Source organism: Meriones unguiculatus, chromosome 19 (genome assembly GCF_030254825.1).
Source record: "Meriones unguiculatus strain TT.TT164.6M chromosome 19, Bangor_MerUng_6.1, whole genome shotgun sequence".
Lineage (NCBI taxonomy): Eukaryota > Metazoa > Chordata > Mammalia > Rodentia > Muridae > Meriones > Meriones unguiculatus.
Window position 1 is genome coordinate 12,492,321 of NC_083366.1, and position 18,977 is coordinate 12,511,297.

The 18,977-nt window shown below is 46.4% G+C and overlaps 1 protein-coding gene across 2 annotated transcripts in view; it reads left to right on the forward strand.

The window, feature by feature from the left end:
* Positions 1-846: 846 nt before the first annotated feature.
* Positions 847-18,977, forward strand: part of Rsu1 (Ras suppressor protein 1) — a 173,902-nt gene continuing 155,771 nt past the window's right edge. Inside the window, exons 1-2 of one of the 2 annotated variants that reach the window (XM_060372329.1) lie at positions 847-1,054; positions 1,221-1,332. In XM_060372329.1, coding sequence (XP_060228312.1) covers positions 1,224-1,332 — 109 coding nt within the window. In that variant the 5' untranslated portion in view covers positions 847-1,054; positions 1,221-1,223. The remainder of the gene's footprint in view (positions 1,055-1,220; positions 1,333-18,977) is intronic. The other variant, XM_021648483.2, reaches the window with a different exon arrangement.

The following is an 18,977-nucleotide window of genomic DNA, read 5'->3' on the forward strand; positions in this document are numbered from 1 at the left end:
GGTTATCAGTCCCTGTTTCATAGTGTGAAACTGCCAGTAAGAATAGATGTTTGAATGAGAGGCAAGCTATTGCTGGGGCCATCAAGATCGAGTCATTGGGTTTGCCAGAAATCAGTCTGTTTCTCTCTCTCTCTCTCTCTCTCTCTCTCTCTCTCTCTCTCTCTCTCTCTCTCTCTCTCTCTCTCTCTCTCTCTCTCTCTCTCATCTATCATCTATCTATCACGATCTCACTGTGCACGCGTGTAACCGTTAACTCTGTTAACTCTGACATGAAGTTTACTGTTAGCATCTAACCCTGTTGCTCAAGACCAAAAGGTCGGTGTTGGGGGCGGAAGTGGGGACAAAATAGCGAGGGTACAGTGAGCCTCCAGCCGAGGACGCAAGTTTCTGGCCGAATTCTTGCCTTTAGAAACATGATCATAACCCAAGCCTCATACCTCTGCCAGGTCTGTGGCAGCCGCAGAGACACAGGAGGAACTCAGGGTAACAACCCTCCGTGCGAGGGGATCAGTAATGAAAGACGCAGGACGAAGAATAACTGACTTCCGGATTTCCCAAGTCTCAACTCCAAATCCCTAAACACAAGCTGTTCTCCTAACGTTTCCCTCTTTTCCAGCATCCCGCTCTGAAAATTCCCTGCTTCCGCCCACAGAGCTTTGTTTTTCAGCTAGCCTACTGAGCATGCGCAAGATCTAGACCGCGCCTACCTGTTTGGTCCAATGCAAGTTCCAAACCCAAGGAAGATGGGTGTTCCTCAGCGTGGGGCGGAGTCTCTGTCCCTAAGACGTGTATGATTGGCCGGCCTCGGGGTCCACATTCTTCTGTGGGCAGAGCCTCGCCGGGAGCCAGGGCTGGGAAACAGTTCTCCTAATTTGGGAAGTGTCAGGCCGGGAGGGGCGTGGGGTTGGCCGGATTTGGTGTGCGCCTGCGCGATCGCTGGGACAGGGTGTGTTCCTCCTCCGGGATCCTGTTTTTGGTTGATCCAGTTCATCGCTTGCCACCCGAGTTTCCCCTGCGGGCTCCTACGCACACCCGCCGGGTGTTGCCCTCTGCGGTGAGTGCGCAGGGTCCGGGTCCCCCCACTAAGGACTCCGCGGGGATGCCCACTCTCCCCCACGCAGCCCTGGAGAGTCCAGCCCAGGCCTCTACCCTTCCTGCCCCCACCCCCACTCCCACACACTCTTGCCATTGCCCACGTGCTTTGTTGTCCTTTGCTACAGAACATGTCCAAGTCACTGAAGAAGCTGGTGGAGGAGAGCAGGGAGAAGAACCAGCCGGAAGTGGACATGAGTGACAGGGGCATCTCTAGTATGCTGGATGTCAACGGCTTGTGTAAGTTTTCTGACAGTTGCTAAGTTTGCTAAGAAACTGCGCTCCCGGGAGGAGAGTCTCAGAAAATTCCACCCCCACCTCGGCACATAAAGATCACCTGTCAGGGTCTTGGCTCAGAAAGTTTGCAGACACAGTTCTTTCTGCTGGGTCTGGTAAAGCAGATGAGAACCTCCCAGGAGGCGTGCTGCAGTTCCCTTATCAGCTGTGGAGGTGCTTTCAGGACTTCGAAGCCCATTTTCCATGTGGTGACTCTAATATCCATTCATGTTTTTAATTTGGAGTCACTTTTGACTCTGTATGGATCATGAGCCCTTAGCACTCAAAAGGTACACGATTAGTAAGAATTCTTGTGCCGGGAGTGTTATAAACATTTCTCCCTCGTCCCTCATTTCTGGGTCATTCCCCTGTTTGCGTTCAGACTTTGCTCACACTTGCGCTCCTCGCTCATCACGTCCAGTTGAATGGCCCGTTTAATCATGGGTTGCTTTCAGCCTTGAATTTGTGTGACACCTACTTCATTCACTCAGCTGTAAAGCCAGACTGTAAACTCAGCACCGTGGTCACAAACCCCATTGCCTGGGTCCCTCTCACAGGGTGCTCCCATTTCCACATCCAGACAGTTGTCACCACGTGTGAATGTTGGATCACAATTGCAAGATTTTTTTTTTTAATTCCAGAATTTAAGTTTTCGTCGTTTTTAATTGGTAGAAACTAATCTGGCGTTTGAAGATTCTTTCTAAGTGGAATGCAACACTTCTGTAGCTTGAGGGTGACTTTATTCAGACCCTCCGAGGACTTAATGGTGGTGGTGTCCTGCATTCCTCCGTGGGCCATACAAGGGTTGACTCTGATCATAAGGCTTGGTGATCCCCCCACCCCGGGCCAGGGCCACAGAGCCCTAAGGGACTGCTGGGGGGGGCACTGGGAACCACTTCTCTCCCCCCAGCACCCTGACAGTTTCAGGGTGGGGTAGCATGGATCTTTTCCGTGCACGCAGCAGCATCCAAGCGATGCTGAATAAGTTCCACTGCTTGAACCTGAGCAGTCATGTCTTCCTGCCTGTCTGTTTCCTCTTCCCCGCTCATTTCCACCTGTAGTCCTTGCACTTAATGGCCAAGAGTCACCTCAGACATCACCATCACAGCCTATGAAAAGCCTTCTCTTTCTACCCCACTCTGTGAAACTGGCCTTTTCTTCAAGGCACAGATCACACAGGCTGTAATTAGTTTGTTAATTAATTAACTATCTATTAACCGGAGGCTGTAATTAATTAATTATTTATTATTTTTAATCCAGTAACCCCTCTTTCTCATTCAGATGCCAGGAGAACCATAGCTGTGCAGTATCCATATAGTGTCTGGAACACAGCAGGTACTCCAGAAATGCTTGATGAATGAAGCAAGGAGTGATGGGCTAGGTCTATGAGTGCGAGAGAGCCAGGCAGGCTTTCCCAGCTGACCATCAATCAGAGGAGCTGTCCAGAGGATTTAAAGGTGGTGGATGGCTTCCTGGGCCTGGAGACTGTTGTCTGTGCTTGGAGCACAGGCTGGGGAGGATGCATCAAGGCAGAAGAGGTGCTGCAGACATCTTGCGTTTGTTGGCCATTGCGAAGAGTCCAGCTTTGGCAGCATCTTGACTTGCTTGATATGTGTTGCTCTCTTGCAGTAAGGATGGGATCGTGGTGGTTTTGACACTGAACTGTCTGCTGTGTTATAGTGCATGTCCATTGCCTTGGCCTAATTTGTGGTCACTGTGAGCTTTATTTTGGGTCCCATTGCTGTAGCGGATGGAGAGGATAAGCAAAAAACAGGAGGCCTGGTGCATCAGTACCTTGCACAGTCCTTGGTTCTCTGCCTGCTGCATCCTTCTATGTGGGCTGAAGGGTGAGACCACATTGGGCCCAGCCAGCTTACATCATTTTGAAAGATGAGGATCCATGTAATATTAACAAATGGCAAGAATGGCTTTGCTATTTCAGTTCAGCTCCATTATCTCTTTGAAACTCTAGCTCTTACTATAGAAAAAAAGATAGCCACTTGCTTCCTGAAAAAAAAAAAAGCTTCTGGCCTAATGCTGCGGGATAAAAAGCAAGATCATTCTGTAATTGCTCAGACCTGAGGCTAAGGGAGAGCATTGGTGCTTCTTGGAAAGATCAGTGGAAGTTTGGAAATCTCACCCCCCTCTGGTGGAGGTGGCTTAAGGAAGGGCTGCATATGTGGACTCCCTGCCATGAGGACTTCCAAGAATATGGAAGATTCTAGAATGTTTACTGGAAGCTTGTTCCCAAACTGGCTTTGTCAGCCATTCCCTGGACTGGAGCTCAGTGGTCGAGTATTTGTGTAGAATGTATGCAGCTCTGGGGTTCAGTTCTCAGCACCGCACAAATTTAAAACAGCAGTTAGTTGGCATACGTGTATGTTCTATGACAGGATACTTTGAGCATTGTGTGAGAATTCCCATGCTCTTTTACTCACTCAGGCTTACCCGCAGCTGTGACATTTTGTATGTTAGTACCCTGATTGAACAGGTGACACAATTAACATGCATGCAGACAGTGATGTTTCTTATATCCTAAGCTTTCCCTTTACTGTATTTTCTAATTTAATTTCTTAAAAAAAATAATGTAATGATTTAGCTTTGAAGATAAGAAGGGAGGATTTGCATTTCTCTGAAGCATTTGAACTGCCAGTATTGCTGCTTGGGAAGCCGGGGTGTCTGACACAGCCGAGTGTTCCCATAGGTGTGGTGAGTCACCTTCCCTTTTGTTGGGACAGGGTCTCATGTCGGCCAGGATGGCCTTGAACTTATTTTGTAGCTGAGGAGGACCCTCTGTTTCCATCTCCCAAGTGCCAGGATTACAGGTGTGCACCTCCACAGGTTACCTGTTAAACAGACTCTTGGTGGTCCTGTGGAGATGCATGTTATTGGACTGAGGCAGCTTGGGGGCAAGTGAGACTCCGGACAAATGGGTGTATTTTAGCTATAATCGAGTCACATCTCCATGCAGCTCGGTGGCTCGGTGCAGCTTTGGGTTTGAAATGTGTAGGCGACATTTCACTTTCTTCTCCTGCTGACCCTCTTTCAGGTTCTGTTGAGAGAATTGGTGACCTATCTGTCTAGTGACTCCATTCTTGTATCACCTCCTCCGGGAGGCTTCCCCAGTCTCCTGAATTTTAACCTAACATTCCTCTAGCTTGGCTGGTTGTCTCTTCTATGCCCCTGTGTATTGGGAAAGAGTTTCGGGAGTGAAGAAGACTATTGCTTTTAATTAAGAAACTTTTACTTGAAAGTGCATTTTCATATAGTATATCCTGATGGTGATTTTCTCCTCTTCCATCTCTCCACCCATATCCTCCACCCAACTCCACACCCTTTTTTCCTCTCTCTTTAAAAAACAAACATACCAAAAAACCCCAATAGCACAGAACCTCATACAACACTGCTCCCACCTCAAGACCAGAAAACAAAGTGTACTAGCCAAAGACCAACAGAACGAAAAAATATCCTGAAAAAAAAAGAGCAATATGAGACAAGAAGTCTACAAAAACATCGTTGAGCTTGTCTTGCCAAGATGTTCCTAGTCATGGGGCTTACTCTGAAGCTTGGTTAATATGCCCAGTGAGGAACCACTGGCAAAAACTAATTTTTCCTTTGTAAGCATATTTATACATGTTGTATATATGTTGTATTGAACTTCTTGCTTATGAGTGGGAGCCTGTGTCCACTTGCTCTTTTCAGTGCAGGGATCTCATCTTCCTTGAACCCGTGCTGACCCTGTGACATGTTGCCACACCCTCTGGGAGTTCATGTGTGCACCCATCCTGTTTTGTCTAGTGGACACTGCTTTCTTGGAGTCATCCATCCCCTCTGGATCTTACAATCATTCTACTGCTTCATCTGTATAGCTCCCTGGTGGGGAGGACTTTGATGAAGACATATCATTTAGGATTGAGAACTATGAAATCTCTCACTGTTTGCACCTTGTCTGTCTAGTCATGGGTCTCTGTATTAGCTCCCATCTATTGCAAGAAGTTTCTCTGATGATGGCTAAGCATGGCGCTGAGCTGTGGGTGTAGCAGACTGTTGACAGGAGCCATGCTATTGTATGTTCTTTTAGCAGAACATTGGTATTTGGTTTTTCCTTTGGGTCAGTGGCCTATCCAGTTTCAGGTCTTGGCCATCCAATTGTCAGGCATGATTTCTATCCCATGGGCCTTAACTCCAATTATTTGTGCTACTAATACAGAGCGTGTTTCCTAGGCAGGTCACCGGTGTAGGTTTGCAGCTGGGTTGATAATTGTTTTTCTCCTCTGGTAGTTTACAGAGTACCTTCCGGTACTGTGAACACCATTCAGTGGGGGTGAAGGCCCCAGGTTGGCAACAGCACAACTTCTCCACAGTCATTGAGATATGTGGGTATTCTCTTCAGCAGTAGGGCCTTACCATCAATTTGTGAGAACAATCAGTAGCTTTGGCAATAGCTCAAGATACTGGTGGGTTTATGTGGGGCCCCTTTGCCAAAGACTGGCATAGATGGAAACCATCGCTCTCACCATAAACTTCACCTGGTGGCATAAGGGTTCTAGTTGGAGCATTGTCGCCCCCGTTCTTCGGTGACTCCGCTTATGTTTCTTTCATATATGTAAATATTTTAGGAAGCTACTACAGTATAACAGCCCTTAGTGTTACTGTCCATCCTCACAATCCTTCTTTTACCCCTCCCTTTCAGCTCCCTTCTCATTTAATACTCCCGCTCCAGTCCCACCCTCCTCTGGTCTCTCCTTAACCATATATTCCGTTTCTCCTTCCTTGGCAGCTCCTTTCCTCCCCACCAGTGTCTTGCTAGGTCCCTAACCACTGTGGGTATGTGGGTCACAGCACATATCTCGAGGCTTAAAAGCAAACATCTACATATAAGAGTAAACTAACAATATTTGTCTGTTTGTTCTGTATTATCTCATTCAGTATGTTTCCCCTAGCTCCATCTATTCAATTGAGAATTTTATTATTTCTTTTTTTAAAGCAGCTGAATAGTATTTCATTGTGTCAATGTACTGCATTTTATTGTTCATCTGTTGATGGACATCTAGGCTATTTCGGGCTATTATGTGAAGAACAGCAGTGTACATGGCTGAGCAGATATCTCTATAGTAGGACACAGAGTCTGTTGGGTATATGCCCAAGAGCAGTGTAGCTGGATCTTAGGTAGTTCTATTCCCAGCTTCCTGAGAAACCGCCACACTGATTTCCTTAGGGGCCGTACATGTTTCTATGCGCCCCCCCTTCCCCAGCAATGAATAAGTGTTCCCTTTCTTTGCATCCTTGTCAGCATGTGCTGTCACTTGTTTTATTCATCTTGGCCATTTTGACTGATGTGAGCTGAAATCCCAAAGCAGTTTAATTTGCGTTTCGCTGGTGAATCAGGATGTTGAACATTTCTTCAAGTGTTTCTCAGCTATTTGTGTTTTATCTTTTGAGAATTCTCTGCTCAGTTTGTACCCCATTTTAAAACTGGGTTGTTTTCTTGAGGTTCAGTTCTTAAAATTTTTTTATCTATGTGTGTCTCAGATGTAGGGAATTTACAGTAGACAGTAAATTCGGGAAGATGAGCATCAGCCAAGTCCCCTCTGCTGAGGTTTCTCAGATTTTCTACGTGGGGAGAAGTTTACAGCCACCAGGGAGAAAATAAAACTTCTGGACTTTTTGTTTGTTTGTTGTTTTGTTTTACATACCATTAAGCGCTGTAAGGGTCTTATCAAGATAGGAATGAAGATAAAGGGAAGGTGTGACCTTTTTGGTATGACTGAAGTAGTAATGGCATTTTCTGTTTAAGTGTTTGATGCACTTTGACTGACTTTTTGTTATGTTTTGTAAACAGCTTGTGCACGGAGCCCAGGCTGGACTTGGGTTTGTGAGCCCTCTGCTTCAGCCTCCATATGCTGTCATACCTCACTGAAGCACCTTAAAATTCCTTTTTACTTATTGTGTATTATTAGCTGGGGTAAGTAGACAGATACTCAGGCTTCTCTGAGCCTCGGCCTCCTCATGCATACACTGAGGATATTTAGCCTTTCTCTCCTAGATCCTGCAGAGCAGCCAGCACACCACTTTACAACACAAAGGAAGTCCCGCGTGAAAACTGCGTCCAGTCAGCAGCTGCTATGACACTTGGCATTTTAACTGATAGTTGGAAACTTGTTTTTAAAGTTCCCTTGTGATTTTCAACAGAACCTGAGCCACAAACACAGCTAAAGTCCTGTGAATGCCCCCACATTTACAAATTTACTTGCTTGTGTCTGTGTGTGTATGTTTGTACGTGTGTATGTGTGTGTGCCACAGCATTGGTGTGGAGGTTAAAGGACAGCCTGTTGGAGTCAGGTTCTGTCATGTGAGTGCTGGGAACTGAACTCGGGTCCTCAGGCCTGGGGGAAGCGCTGTCATCCACTGAGCCATCTTGTCATCCTAAGCTGTTATTTTTTTAAATTATTCTGTGAGAATGTTTATGACTTGGAAGCCTGAGGGATGGTGCATTTCCAGTGGGTTTTGCTCACTGATCTGTTTCTCACCACCCTGGCACTCACTCCTCCATTCGTCACCACAGTCAGAATCCCCAGGAGTCGGATGGGTGTGTACAGGGTGCCGCGGTCAAAAGCAGCTGTGTCATCACCCTGACCAGTTCAGAACTGTGATGATCCAGCGTCTTAGTTAGGGATTTTGTTGCTGCAGTGAAACACCATGACCAAAAAACGAGTTGGGGAGAAAAGGGCTTGTTTGTCCTACACTTGCAAATTCATAGTCCATCATTGGAGGAAGTCAGGACAGGAACTCAAGCAGGGCTAGAACCTGGGAGCAGGAGCTGACACAGAGGCCATGGAGGAGGGCTGCTTACTGGCTTGCTTCCCTTGGCTCGCTCAGCCTGCTTTCTTATAGAAACCAGGACCACCAGCCTAGGGATGGCCCCGCCCACAATGGGCTGAGCCTTCCTCCCCCACTGACCACTAATTGCGAAAATATCATAGAGCTGGATCTCATGGAGACATTTTTTCATCCAGGCTCCTTTCTCTGTGATAGCTCCAGCTTGTATCAAGTTGACACACAAAACCAGCCAGTATATCCTGGAAGGGACAGGGGACACGAAGGGACATCCCCAGGACTGTGGCTTGGGTTCTGTTGAGAATGACAAATGCACTTTAAAAACTTGGTAAGCTTTCAACCCATAGTTAAAATATCACATAGCATAGTTAAAATATGCTACATATTTTATGCTACATAACTATTTAAAATAGTTAAAATGTAGCAACCACTGACTGCATTTTCATTCAGTAGCTGGGCGCTACTCTGAGAGATTTCCTTTATATTGAATCGTAGTCCAGTGATAAATTAATATTTACTGTATTAGGACTATAAGGTGTGGTGTCTAAATAATAAAGCTGATTTCCACAGTAAAAATCGTGCCACTCACTGCTTCCACACTGAACCAGCTGTTACAAGAATGTGAATTGGTGTCAGAGCTGGTATGAATAACTGTTGAAAATTACTTTTGATCCATTTCTACACTTGCCTTGAAAGAAAGCTTTTTCTCTTTTAGTGAGATCAGCTAAGACACTGAGAATGCTGAAGGTCACTTCACAGCTGAAAAAGACCTCCTGCATATTCTTAGGGAGTTTGTGCAGGCTGGCTTGTTTTCTATTTTTGAAAGCAGGATAGTGTGGTGGCTGAGGAATGGTCCGTCTATGTCACAATTAGAACCAGTAGGGGTCAGTGTTGAGCCACTTATTGGATGCATTGTCTCTTCTCAAGATCTGCTGTTACCTTCCTAGTTGATTTTTAGCAACTCACCTCTCCTTTTTGTTCAGAGCTCAACCACCTAATGTGACCTATTTACCTCACAGGCGAGAGGAATCTCACCCATGGTAAGATTTTGGTCTGAAACACCTTCCATGGTGGAGCCTCGCAAGCCTCCTCACAACAGGCTCTTGAGTACATGAACCTGTAGAATGTTCAGCTTTCACTGAGGTGTGATGTTTACTCATGGAAAATTGTAATTTGGATTTTAAATGTTGGAAAAGTAAAAAAGGAAAAATGCCAAATTACTTCTATTTTCTTAATTTCCAGGGCTGCTATAACAAAATGCCAAATAGTAGGTTCATTAAACATAAATACTGTTTCTCAGGAAGTCCAAGATGAGGTCTGTCTCCTCCCTTTGTCCTCAGATGGCCTTCCCTCTTTTTGTGTGTCGGGGAGGGGACTGGGGCTAATGGTAATTGAACTTGGGACGCCCTGCATGTCTAGATGGCGCCCTGACATTGAATACAGCCATAATCATTCTCAAAGTTGTTGTTGTTTTTTTTAACTTTAAGATAGGGTCTCAATAAGTAGGCCAGGAGGCTTGGACTTACAGTCACCCAGATCTTTGAGCTTTAAAGGCCCGGCTCGCCATGCTTGGCTCATCGCGTTATGGAGTACTGTGTTGGGGAAATGCTGGCAGAGCAGACGAGAATGACAGCGCTTCCTGTGGCTCCTGAACAGTGGTTCTCAGTCTCTGGCTCGTGGCCCCCTCGGGGGTCCAATGAACCTTTCACAGGGCTGGCCTGCAGAAAACACAAATATTTACATTATAATCATAACAGTCGGCAAATTTACAGCTGTGAAGGAGCAACAAAAATAACCTTATGGTTGGGGATCACGGCAACATGGGAACCGAATCAAAGGGCCACAGCATCAGGAAGGCTGAGCAGTGATGCTCCTGAAGGTCTTTCTGTTCCCGCATGTGGCTCCGCGATCTTTGACCTCAGAGTAGTGTTTAATATGAGGGAGGGCAGGGCCGAATGAGCAGGATGCGTCATCAGGCCAGGGAGCTCACTGGAAAGAGAATGTGGTTCCTCAGTTTTTCAGAGGTTATTATATAAACCCCAATACATAAATGGCACATTACCAGCTTTCCTATGTTAATACATTTTTATTATTTTTAAAATTATTCTTTTGTTTTTAAGATTATAATATAACTACATTACCCCCTCCCCCCCACTTTCCTTTCATTTTTCCAGACCCTCCCATATATACCTTTATGCTCTCTTTCAAATTTATGGCCTTTGTTTTCATTGTTACATACATGTATATATATGTATGTATATATTCGTAAATACATAAGTACAACCTGCTCAGTTTGTATAATGTTACATGTATGGACATTTTTAGGGCTGACCATCTGCAATACAACTCCTGCGCCTAGGAATCAGGGATCATTGTGGAAGAGAGGGCGGAAGGATTCAACGTTGAAGGAAGGGAGTTTGCTCTGAGGTTGTCCCTAGTGACGTTAGAAGTTACACCCAGTAAGTGTCACCAGTGTGACCGCCTCCACATGAGCTGAACAGGGACCACGACAGACAGGCTTCCATGGAAAGGGAGTGGCCAGGAGGCCTCATCCGAAACACAGCACTGCGAGCAGCCAAAGTGCTGAGAATGGGAAGTAGTCTTTCCCAGGGAACCAGCGAACCCACTGGGTTATTCAGTCCCACATGGTCAGGCTTGAAAACAGTTTTTCCTTCCAGGGTTGAATGTTTGAGTCTTTAGGGCATGTCAGACGCATTCACTTATCACATTATGCATCTTTTTTTCTACAAATTGTGCACCTTGTTAAGAAGATAATATGCCACATATATGTGTGTACATGTATGCATATTGTATCTGGGGCTGTGTGTGTGTGTGTGTGTGTGTGTGTGTGTGTGTGTATTTCTCCCTAGACAGCCAGGCTGGCCTGGAACTCACTGTGCAGTTGGGCTGCCCTCAAGCTGAGTCTCCTTGCTTTTTTCCCTGGGTGCTGGTATCACAGGGACACACCACCATGCGTGGCTTTGTAGCGTGTGGTAACACATGCTCACATTTATCACACACCACTGTGTAACTCCCTTAGAGGTTACTTTTTAAACTCATGGTTTTTGGGATGATAATGATGATCCAGTTAATGGCTGGGGAAACATGCTAAGGAAACCTAAATAACAGCCAGTCTGTGGTAGAAGAGGAGTTTGAACCCAGCCCTCCAGATTTCAGGAGCCACATTCTTGGCTTCCTCTGTTTGCCTCCACATTTTTCTGACAAGTTCTAAGATAAATGACTCATTGTGCAAATAAACTTAATACATGATGCCAAGCTGCTCGTGTTCCAGAAGTCGTGGTTCCTGCCTATGTGGGCTAGTGGCTTTCTCTCCACGTAGGAATGTGTTCACGGATGCTGACCTACTCGTCCGTGTGCACATCCTTTGAGCGGAGGAAGTCAGAATCCCGCAGACATTTGCACATGCCTTTTAAAAGATGACTTCATAAGCACTCGATGAAAGACTTCGTGCAGTCTGCACCTTCAGAGCAGTGCAGCCTCTGTGTTCACAACCAGAGCCAGCTCGGTAGAGCCTCTGAGCCCCTCCCAGTCACCATCCCCTCGGGCAAGCCCACTCTCCCAGCTGTTAGGAGCGTGGATGAAAACAAGAGGGTAGCACCCAGTGTAGCATCAGGGCTCTCCAGGCTGCATGCTCGTGACGCTCATTGGTGTGCAGTTGGTGGTAGACGCCATTTAGTTAGCAGGCCCAGCACTGGCAGGCCTTTGAGCAGGGCTCTGGTTTGGGTTTGAACTGTCTCCAGGGGTTTAGATGGTTTAATTCCTGTCTTGGTGCTGCTAGGAGGGGGTGGAGACTTTTAAGATGCTCTAAGGGAGGCGTCACTGAGGCCCACCCAGTAAGGGGGTTTTAGTGTCCTGTCCTTTCTGCTTGGTGTTTCTGTCTGGTTCCCAACCTGGATCTCGGCAGGTTTGCTCCAGCCACAAAGCAACAGGGCTGTCTTAGTCTGTGCTCTACTGCTGTGAAGAGACACCGGCACCGAGGCAACTCTTGTAAGAGGAAGCATTTGACTGGGGCCTTGCTTACAGCTTCAGAGGGCGAGTCCGTGGTGATCATGGCGGGGAGAGTGTCGGCCTGCATGGCACTAGAGCAGTAGCCGAGAGCTACCTCCCGATCGGCAGGCAGCAGACAGAGAGGGACTGTTCTGGCACGGGCTTTGGAAACTTCAAGGCCCACCCTCCCCCCCCCCACACCACCACCCAATGACACATTTCCTCCAACAAGGCCATACCTCCCAGGGGCCATTCTTGCTCAAACCGTCACAAGGCCCAAACAGCCAGGAGCTGAAACCAGAAGTGACAGAGAGCTACCTGACACAGGTATTCTCCAGGTAGGCCTGTTGTAAACAGTGCTGCTGTGAGCATATGGAGATACATTTTGGTGAGCATATGTGTGCACGTCTGTTGGTTAAATACCAAGGAGCAAATTACTGGGTGGTGGAATGTGCACCCATATGCTTTTGGAAATACGAAGTGAGAATCACCAAAAGAGGGGAAATGTTTGAGAAGCATACTGCTGACCTACACTGAGCACTCCTAGTGCCTAATGGGTTTTAAAGATGGCACCAAGCAGGCCAAGTGAGGTCCTTTCCAGAACATTGGCCCTCTCCGAGCAGAGAAGGGCCACATGAGTGGAGCCATCTGATCTACACAGAAGGCCTCCAAACATGACTGTGTTGGTAACAGTGTCATCTGGGGAATTACCAAGAGTGCAGAGTGCAGTCCATTCCCCAGACCGAGCTGTGAGGGTCCCGGCTGCACAGTGTCAGGCTTTGCACTGAAAAGTTTTGCTTCTTTGTAGGTGAGGGTTGTCATAGTTCCCGTTGCCCGGGTTACTCACATCAGGGAGCTCCCCCCTCCCTTGTAGTTGTTCTAGAGTAAGTACCCTGATAAGAACAACTCTGGCTCACGTCCAGATGGCTGGAGCTTGGAGCACCGAGCACACAGGGTCCAGGGTTGGAAAGCAGAGATCTGTATGTGTAAGCGTGTGTGCTTAGCTGACAGTCTCTGTTTTCTTCAGTCCAGGACTCCCTGCCCAAAGAGCACTACTTTTGTATTCTCTCTTGTATTTTAGTTTACTATATGTATGGGCTTTGCTTTCATGTCAGTTTTTTCTTTTCATACTTCAAATCAGTTTTACTACTAAAACTTTCCACCTTCTGTTGTTTCTAAAAACCTAACAGCTAATGACTGGAAAAGCCAGCTCCTCCCTTCTTCCCTGTTTGTACCTTCCCTCTCCTGGCTCTCCAGAACTTTTGTCTTGCCCAGGCTTGATTCTAGGCCCTGTCTTGCTCGGAAGCTCTTGGTGGTCATGTGTCAGGTCAGGGGGCAGACTTGTCTCACCCCTCAGCTCTAATGGGCGAGCCTGCTTCTGGACTGGACACCCCTTCCTCATTTCAGCCACTCTTCTATCCCTGCAGTGCTTTCTGCTGGGCTTGGCTGGCTCTCTTGGGCTTGTTAGATAATGTTTTGTTTTTACTTCACTATACCTGTGCTGGCATCATTGATCTTAGGGCTTTGGATTGTCCACATCTGCCTGTGTTTTGGAGTTTCTAGAGACATTGTATTACTTAGTTTTTTTGTTTTGTTTTTGTAAACTGAATTTTGTAGATTTTAATTTTCTTTGTTTTATTACAATCACTTACGTGTGTGTATTTATGTTTGTGTGGATGTGTGTGGTGTGTGTTAGTGTCCATGTATTTGGGTGTATTATATGTGTGTTTGTGTGGCATGTGTGTGTGTGGTATGTAGGTATATAGTGTGTATTCTGTGTGTTTGGGTGTGTGTATTTGTGTGTGGTGTGGGTATATGTGTGTTGTGTGTTGTGTATGTGTTTTGTGTGTAGTGTGTGTATGTGTATTTTGTGTGTGTGTGTGGTGTGTATGTGTGTATGGTATGTGTCTGTGTGTATGTTGTGTGTGTATGGTATGTGTGTGTATGGTGTGTATGTTTTTGTGTACATATCTGTGTATGTATGTGTGAAGTGTGTGTTTGTATGTGGTGTGAGTATGTGTATGTGCAGTGGGGGTTGTGGTTGGTGTTTATGGCATGATGTGTCTGTGGAGGTCCGAGGACAGTCTGTAGAACCTGATTACCTTTCACCCTGTGTGCCCTGGGGATTGCATTCAGGGCAGTGAGCACCTTTAGCAGCTGAGCCACCCATCGCTACTTACTGTGTGTACCTGAAGGTGCAGGCTGAACTTAGGCATTCAGACTTGGAGACCCACCTAGTTACTCTGTGTATTTGAGCATGGAGACTGAGAGCCCTTAGAGTGTGCTGCTGCCATCTTCCCAGAACTCTCGTTGTATTGTTGTATTTTCAGCCCAGCAGAAGCTGTTGGAAGCAGTCCCTCCCTCCCTGCAGCATGCCCTCTCCGCCCCTTCCCCCACTGCAGGCCCCGTGTCACCCCCCATTCCCCACTGCACACCCTGTGTTATATCCCCATATTGCAGACCCCATGTCCTTCTTCCGCACCTCCCCTCCGTCCTGCAGGCCCCTTGTCCTCCCTGCCCCCCTCACTGAAGGCCCCGGTGCCACACTCTTGTTGTCAGTTTTTGGGGCTGAAATCTTGAGCTTCGTGCACTCTGTCTCCTGCTCCATAGCAAAGGTTCTCTGCAGTGAGGTTTCCCAAGCTCTTCTCCATCTTCTGGGAGATAATATTACTTGGAGTCCAGGATACAGGAGACCTGTAAAGGATGCCCTGAAGAAAGTGTAGTTTCCCTTTATCCCAGAGCCTGAGGCATTAGTTTTAAGTCAGTAGACATCTCTGATTATTAAGGCATGCAGGGACCTCAGTTGCTTTCCAGGTTTCTCTGTGCGCAGCCTGGGGAAGGTGGCCAGCCCTTGGTAGTCTTAAGTTGTTAAGCTGATGGAATGTGGATTGTTACTTTGAAGGGGTCTAGATGACCTGCCTCTGTTTCTCTTGGTGAGAATCGTGGCAGCCCCTAGATGTTATGCCTTGTGCTGGCCTGCAAATGCTTTATGCTTCAGATCAGTGTCTGAAGTTATTCTGACACGAATCTTACACTCTGGGAGATTCGTCCAGAAGGGCCAATAGAGCAGTGTTCTCAGAGTTCTTGGGCATTCTGGGAAACAAACATCTGTGCCTTCATACTATAACTACTCAACTATGTTATTCCGCTTTCTTCTGGTGGAAGTTACTGCTAAGAGCCTGCTGATAATTTCATATGTAAACTGTTGTATGTTTTCCCCCTGCACACTGCGATTGTAACACTTTAAGTCTCAGTTTTACTAGTCTCCTCTGACTGCTGCAACAACATACCCAAGTGTGCTTCCTGAAAACATCAGGGATTTATTTACTCCCAGGTCTGGAACCCATTTGTGAAGGTATCCGTAAGACCACACCCACCAGAGCTGTGGGAGGGAGCTGGGTGTGGGCACCTTCATCTAGCAGTAGCTCAGCCTCCCACTAAAACATTGCTGCAGGTGGGAGGAGTTTGGGTGAGTAAGAGAGAAACATGTTTAAATCCTCCCACTGTGCTCCCCACTGTCTCCCTGCCCCAGTCAGAATCTCACTGTCCCTAGAGAAAATGAGACTCAAGCTACTATGTTGACTATTTTCAGTTTCTTCGAGTACCTCTGGAAGTTCATGTGGTCTGAATTAATTACTTTTTGTTGCTGTGCCCAAGTGCATGGCAGAAAACATCCCTATATGTTTAGAAAACATTTGGAAATATTTAGAAAATAGAGTTATTTCTGATATTCACAATAGCAGAAGTTTTAGGGCGTCAGGGTAGTAGGAGTGCGAGGTCTCATCAAAGTGGTGGCCAGAAAAGTAGGGGCCGCGGCCAGGGAAAATCAAGCCCAAGGGCCCTATCTTTAAAGTTCCACAGCCTTCTAGACAGCACAGCACTGGGGACCAAGCGTTTGAACACGCGAACCAGTGTGGGGTAGTCCGTATTCAAACCATAACATTATTTATCTCAAATTTATTGTTTGCCAGATGTGATTAAATGGTTCCCTTTGTGCCTTTGAGCTTGGCTTCATCTTTGTTGAGGGGAAAGTGTGGTTCTCCTTGGCTGATGTGTCTGGGGCAGCTGTTACAGAGCAGCTCTACTTGTATTTGGGTTTTGTTTTGTTTTTAGGTTTTTCGAGACAGGGTTCTCTGTGTGGTGTGCCCTGGCTGTCTTGTAATTCACTCTGTAGAGTGGGTAGGCAGTGAACTCAGAGATCCACGAGCCTCTTCCTCCTGGGGGTCAGGATTAAAGGCACGTGCCAACACCACTTGGCTTAGAGTTTATGTTTGTTAAAATGAGTCCTAATCTGTGTTGACAATCTGGAAGATCAAGCTTGCACGCTGAGGTTAGGAGGGAAAGCATCAAATGCCTGAGTGCTGAGGATTTGCTGGGAATTTATGGACACCCTGAGTAACATCTCTATGTGTTGAGGGGGACAGGAAGGTGGAACAGACTGTAGCAGGGCTGTGGGAAAAGACGCACGTGCAGAAGAAATCTGAGGAGGGTCTGCTGTCCTCTGAAAAAACAGACTCAGGGAGTTTGAGGAGCGCTGTTATGGTTTCATATGCATTCTCTCCTATAGGTGCGTCTGTTTGAGGGTTTGGTCCCAGGATGGTGGTGCTGTTTGTGGAGGTAGTGTAACCCTTAGGAGGCGGGGCTTATCTAGAGGAAGTTCTGCCATTGATGGTTTTCCTGGCTGCCACTTCTTGGTTCCTTATCCTGCTACCTGTCCATCTGCTGTGACTTGCTCTGCTTCAGTCGGCCTCCCTCTGAAAATCATGAGGCTCTTGTGATGGTAGAGGCTTAAATTTCATCTCCTGATTCTTTTTCCATCTGAAGGGGGCTTAGCTTGCTTTTACCAGGGGAATATGGATTGGGTTCAGGTGAGGTGTCTGGAAGAAAGCTGAAGTAGAGGCAGAGAGTGTCACCCAGGGAGGGTAACCAAATGGATAGAAACATGGAGATCAGACCTGGTAAGACAGAGCCTCTTCCCCACCCCCACAACAGCATGTTCACCTGTGCAGTTCCATAGGGCCTGAGCAGGTGCTGTACTGTCTGAGGCCCAGGAAGCCTCAGCAAGAAGCCACACCAGTGGGCCTAAGCACTCTTTTGTCTTTTGTATGAGAAGACTCGAGTGGATGCTGTTTGTGGCATGTTTGTATGTTGCATCTTTGGGAGCAGCAGATAGTGTTAGAAATGAGTTTCTCGTTTGGATAGCTTTAGCAGGCTTCTTCCTGCCGACAAGCTCTGCAGCCATGAGCAATTCACTTGACTTCTCCTGGCCTTATGTTCCTTGTCTGAATCTGGGAGAGTAAGGGGTAATGTGACCATTCCTTTAGAGGGTCGTTTTAAGGAGTAGGTGAGGGAAAAGTCCTAGCTCTGTGCCTGCAGGCTGTGCATCCAGTGCTATTGTTATCCAACACAACATGTTAATGTCATGGGTCCTCTACAAATGTTAATTCTTCTTTCCTTTATTTCTGTCACAAAATCAAATACTTTAATTCTTTAAATTAAAGGCTAACTTTAATTAGTTAATTAATTTACTTATAATTAACATGATGAATATCTGCTCCAGGAGGATCGAGTGATTGTCTCAGGATTTCATGGCCTCATACTGCTTGGGACTATATATTATCTGCTTTCAGCTTAGTTCTTTTATGTAACTGTCACATTTTTCCAGATAAAAACTTTCCATTCAGGTCTATACTATTTCTATTATGGTAAGATTTTTTAACTGTCTTATAAAAAGCACTCTGACCAAGTATGAATATTATTTTCTTCTTTTAGAAACAATAAACTCAAGATTAAAAATCAAGAAACGAGGAGGTAGTCTCGGTTCGGAGTCTAGTGTTCTGTGGACTCTTAGAAAAAAATAACTAGCGCACGGATCCCGTGGTTTTGGATTTCAGACATGCTGTGCCTTGTGTGTGTCTGGCACTTCCATGCAGGTTCAATGTTGGGAAACAGGGACTCGGCTCTGAAGGCTTTCATGAGTCACTTGACAGAACTTCAGGAATATGCTAGTCAGCCTGAGAGAGGGTTGTTGTAAAACTGAATTGGTTCTTGGTTTTCCTCTGGTCTTCTGCCCTCCCCTCTCTTGCCTTTCTGCTTTCTGCCATGGGATTACATGGTCAGCAATCCTTATGTGGATTCCGGCCTTTGAGTGTGAACTTTCTAGATTGCAAAAACAAATTAGTGTTAGTTTTGAGATTATAACATAGTTAGGTCATGTGCTCCTTTCCTTTGTTTCCTCAAAGCTGTCCTATGTACCCCCTTCCCTTTCTGTTTCAAATTCCAAGTTCATGGCCTCTTATTCTTTATTTTAAATTAACCAGTCCATGGCATTTGGTTCTAACAACACAAAATGACCAAGATATAGATTCCTTGGCTCGAGTATTCTGTAATTCTTTGTCCAGTTGCTTTTTTTTGCGGTGATAAACACCAAGACAAACTGCGGCTTGGACAGGAAAGGGGTTGTTCGTTCTTACAGGTCACGGTCTGTCATGGGGGAAAGCAGAGGCAGGAACTCCAGGCAGGAGCCTGAGGCAGAGGCCATAGAGGAATGCTGCCCACTGACTTGTTAGCCTTTTTATTCAGCTCAGACCCACGTGTCTGGGGCCTGTGTTGCCCAAGGCAAGCTGGGCCCTCAACATTACTTAGTAATCAAGAAAAATGAACCCCCTCTCACATGCCCACAGGCCAGCTGACGTAGACAGTTCCTAAGCTGAGGTTCCTTCTTCCTAGGCGACTCTAGTTGTGTCAAGTTCATAATAAAAACT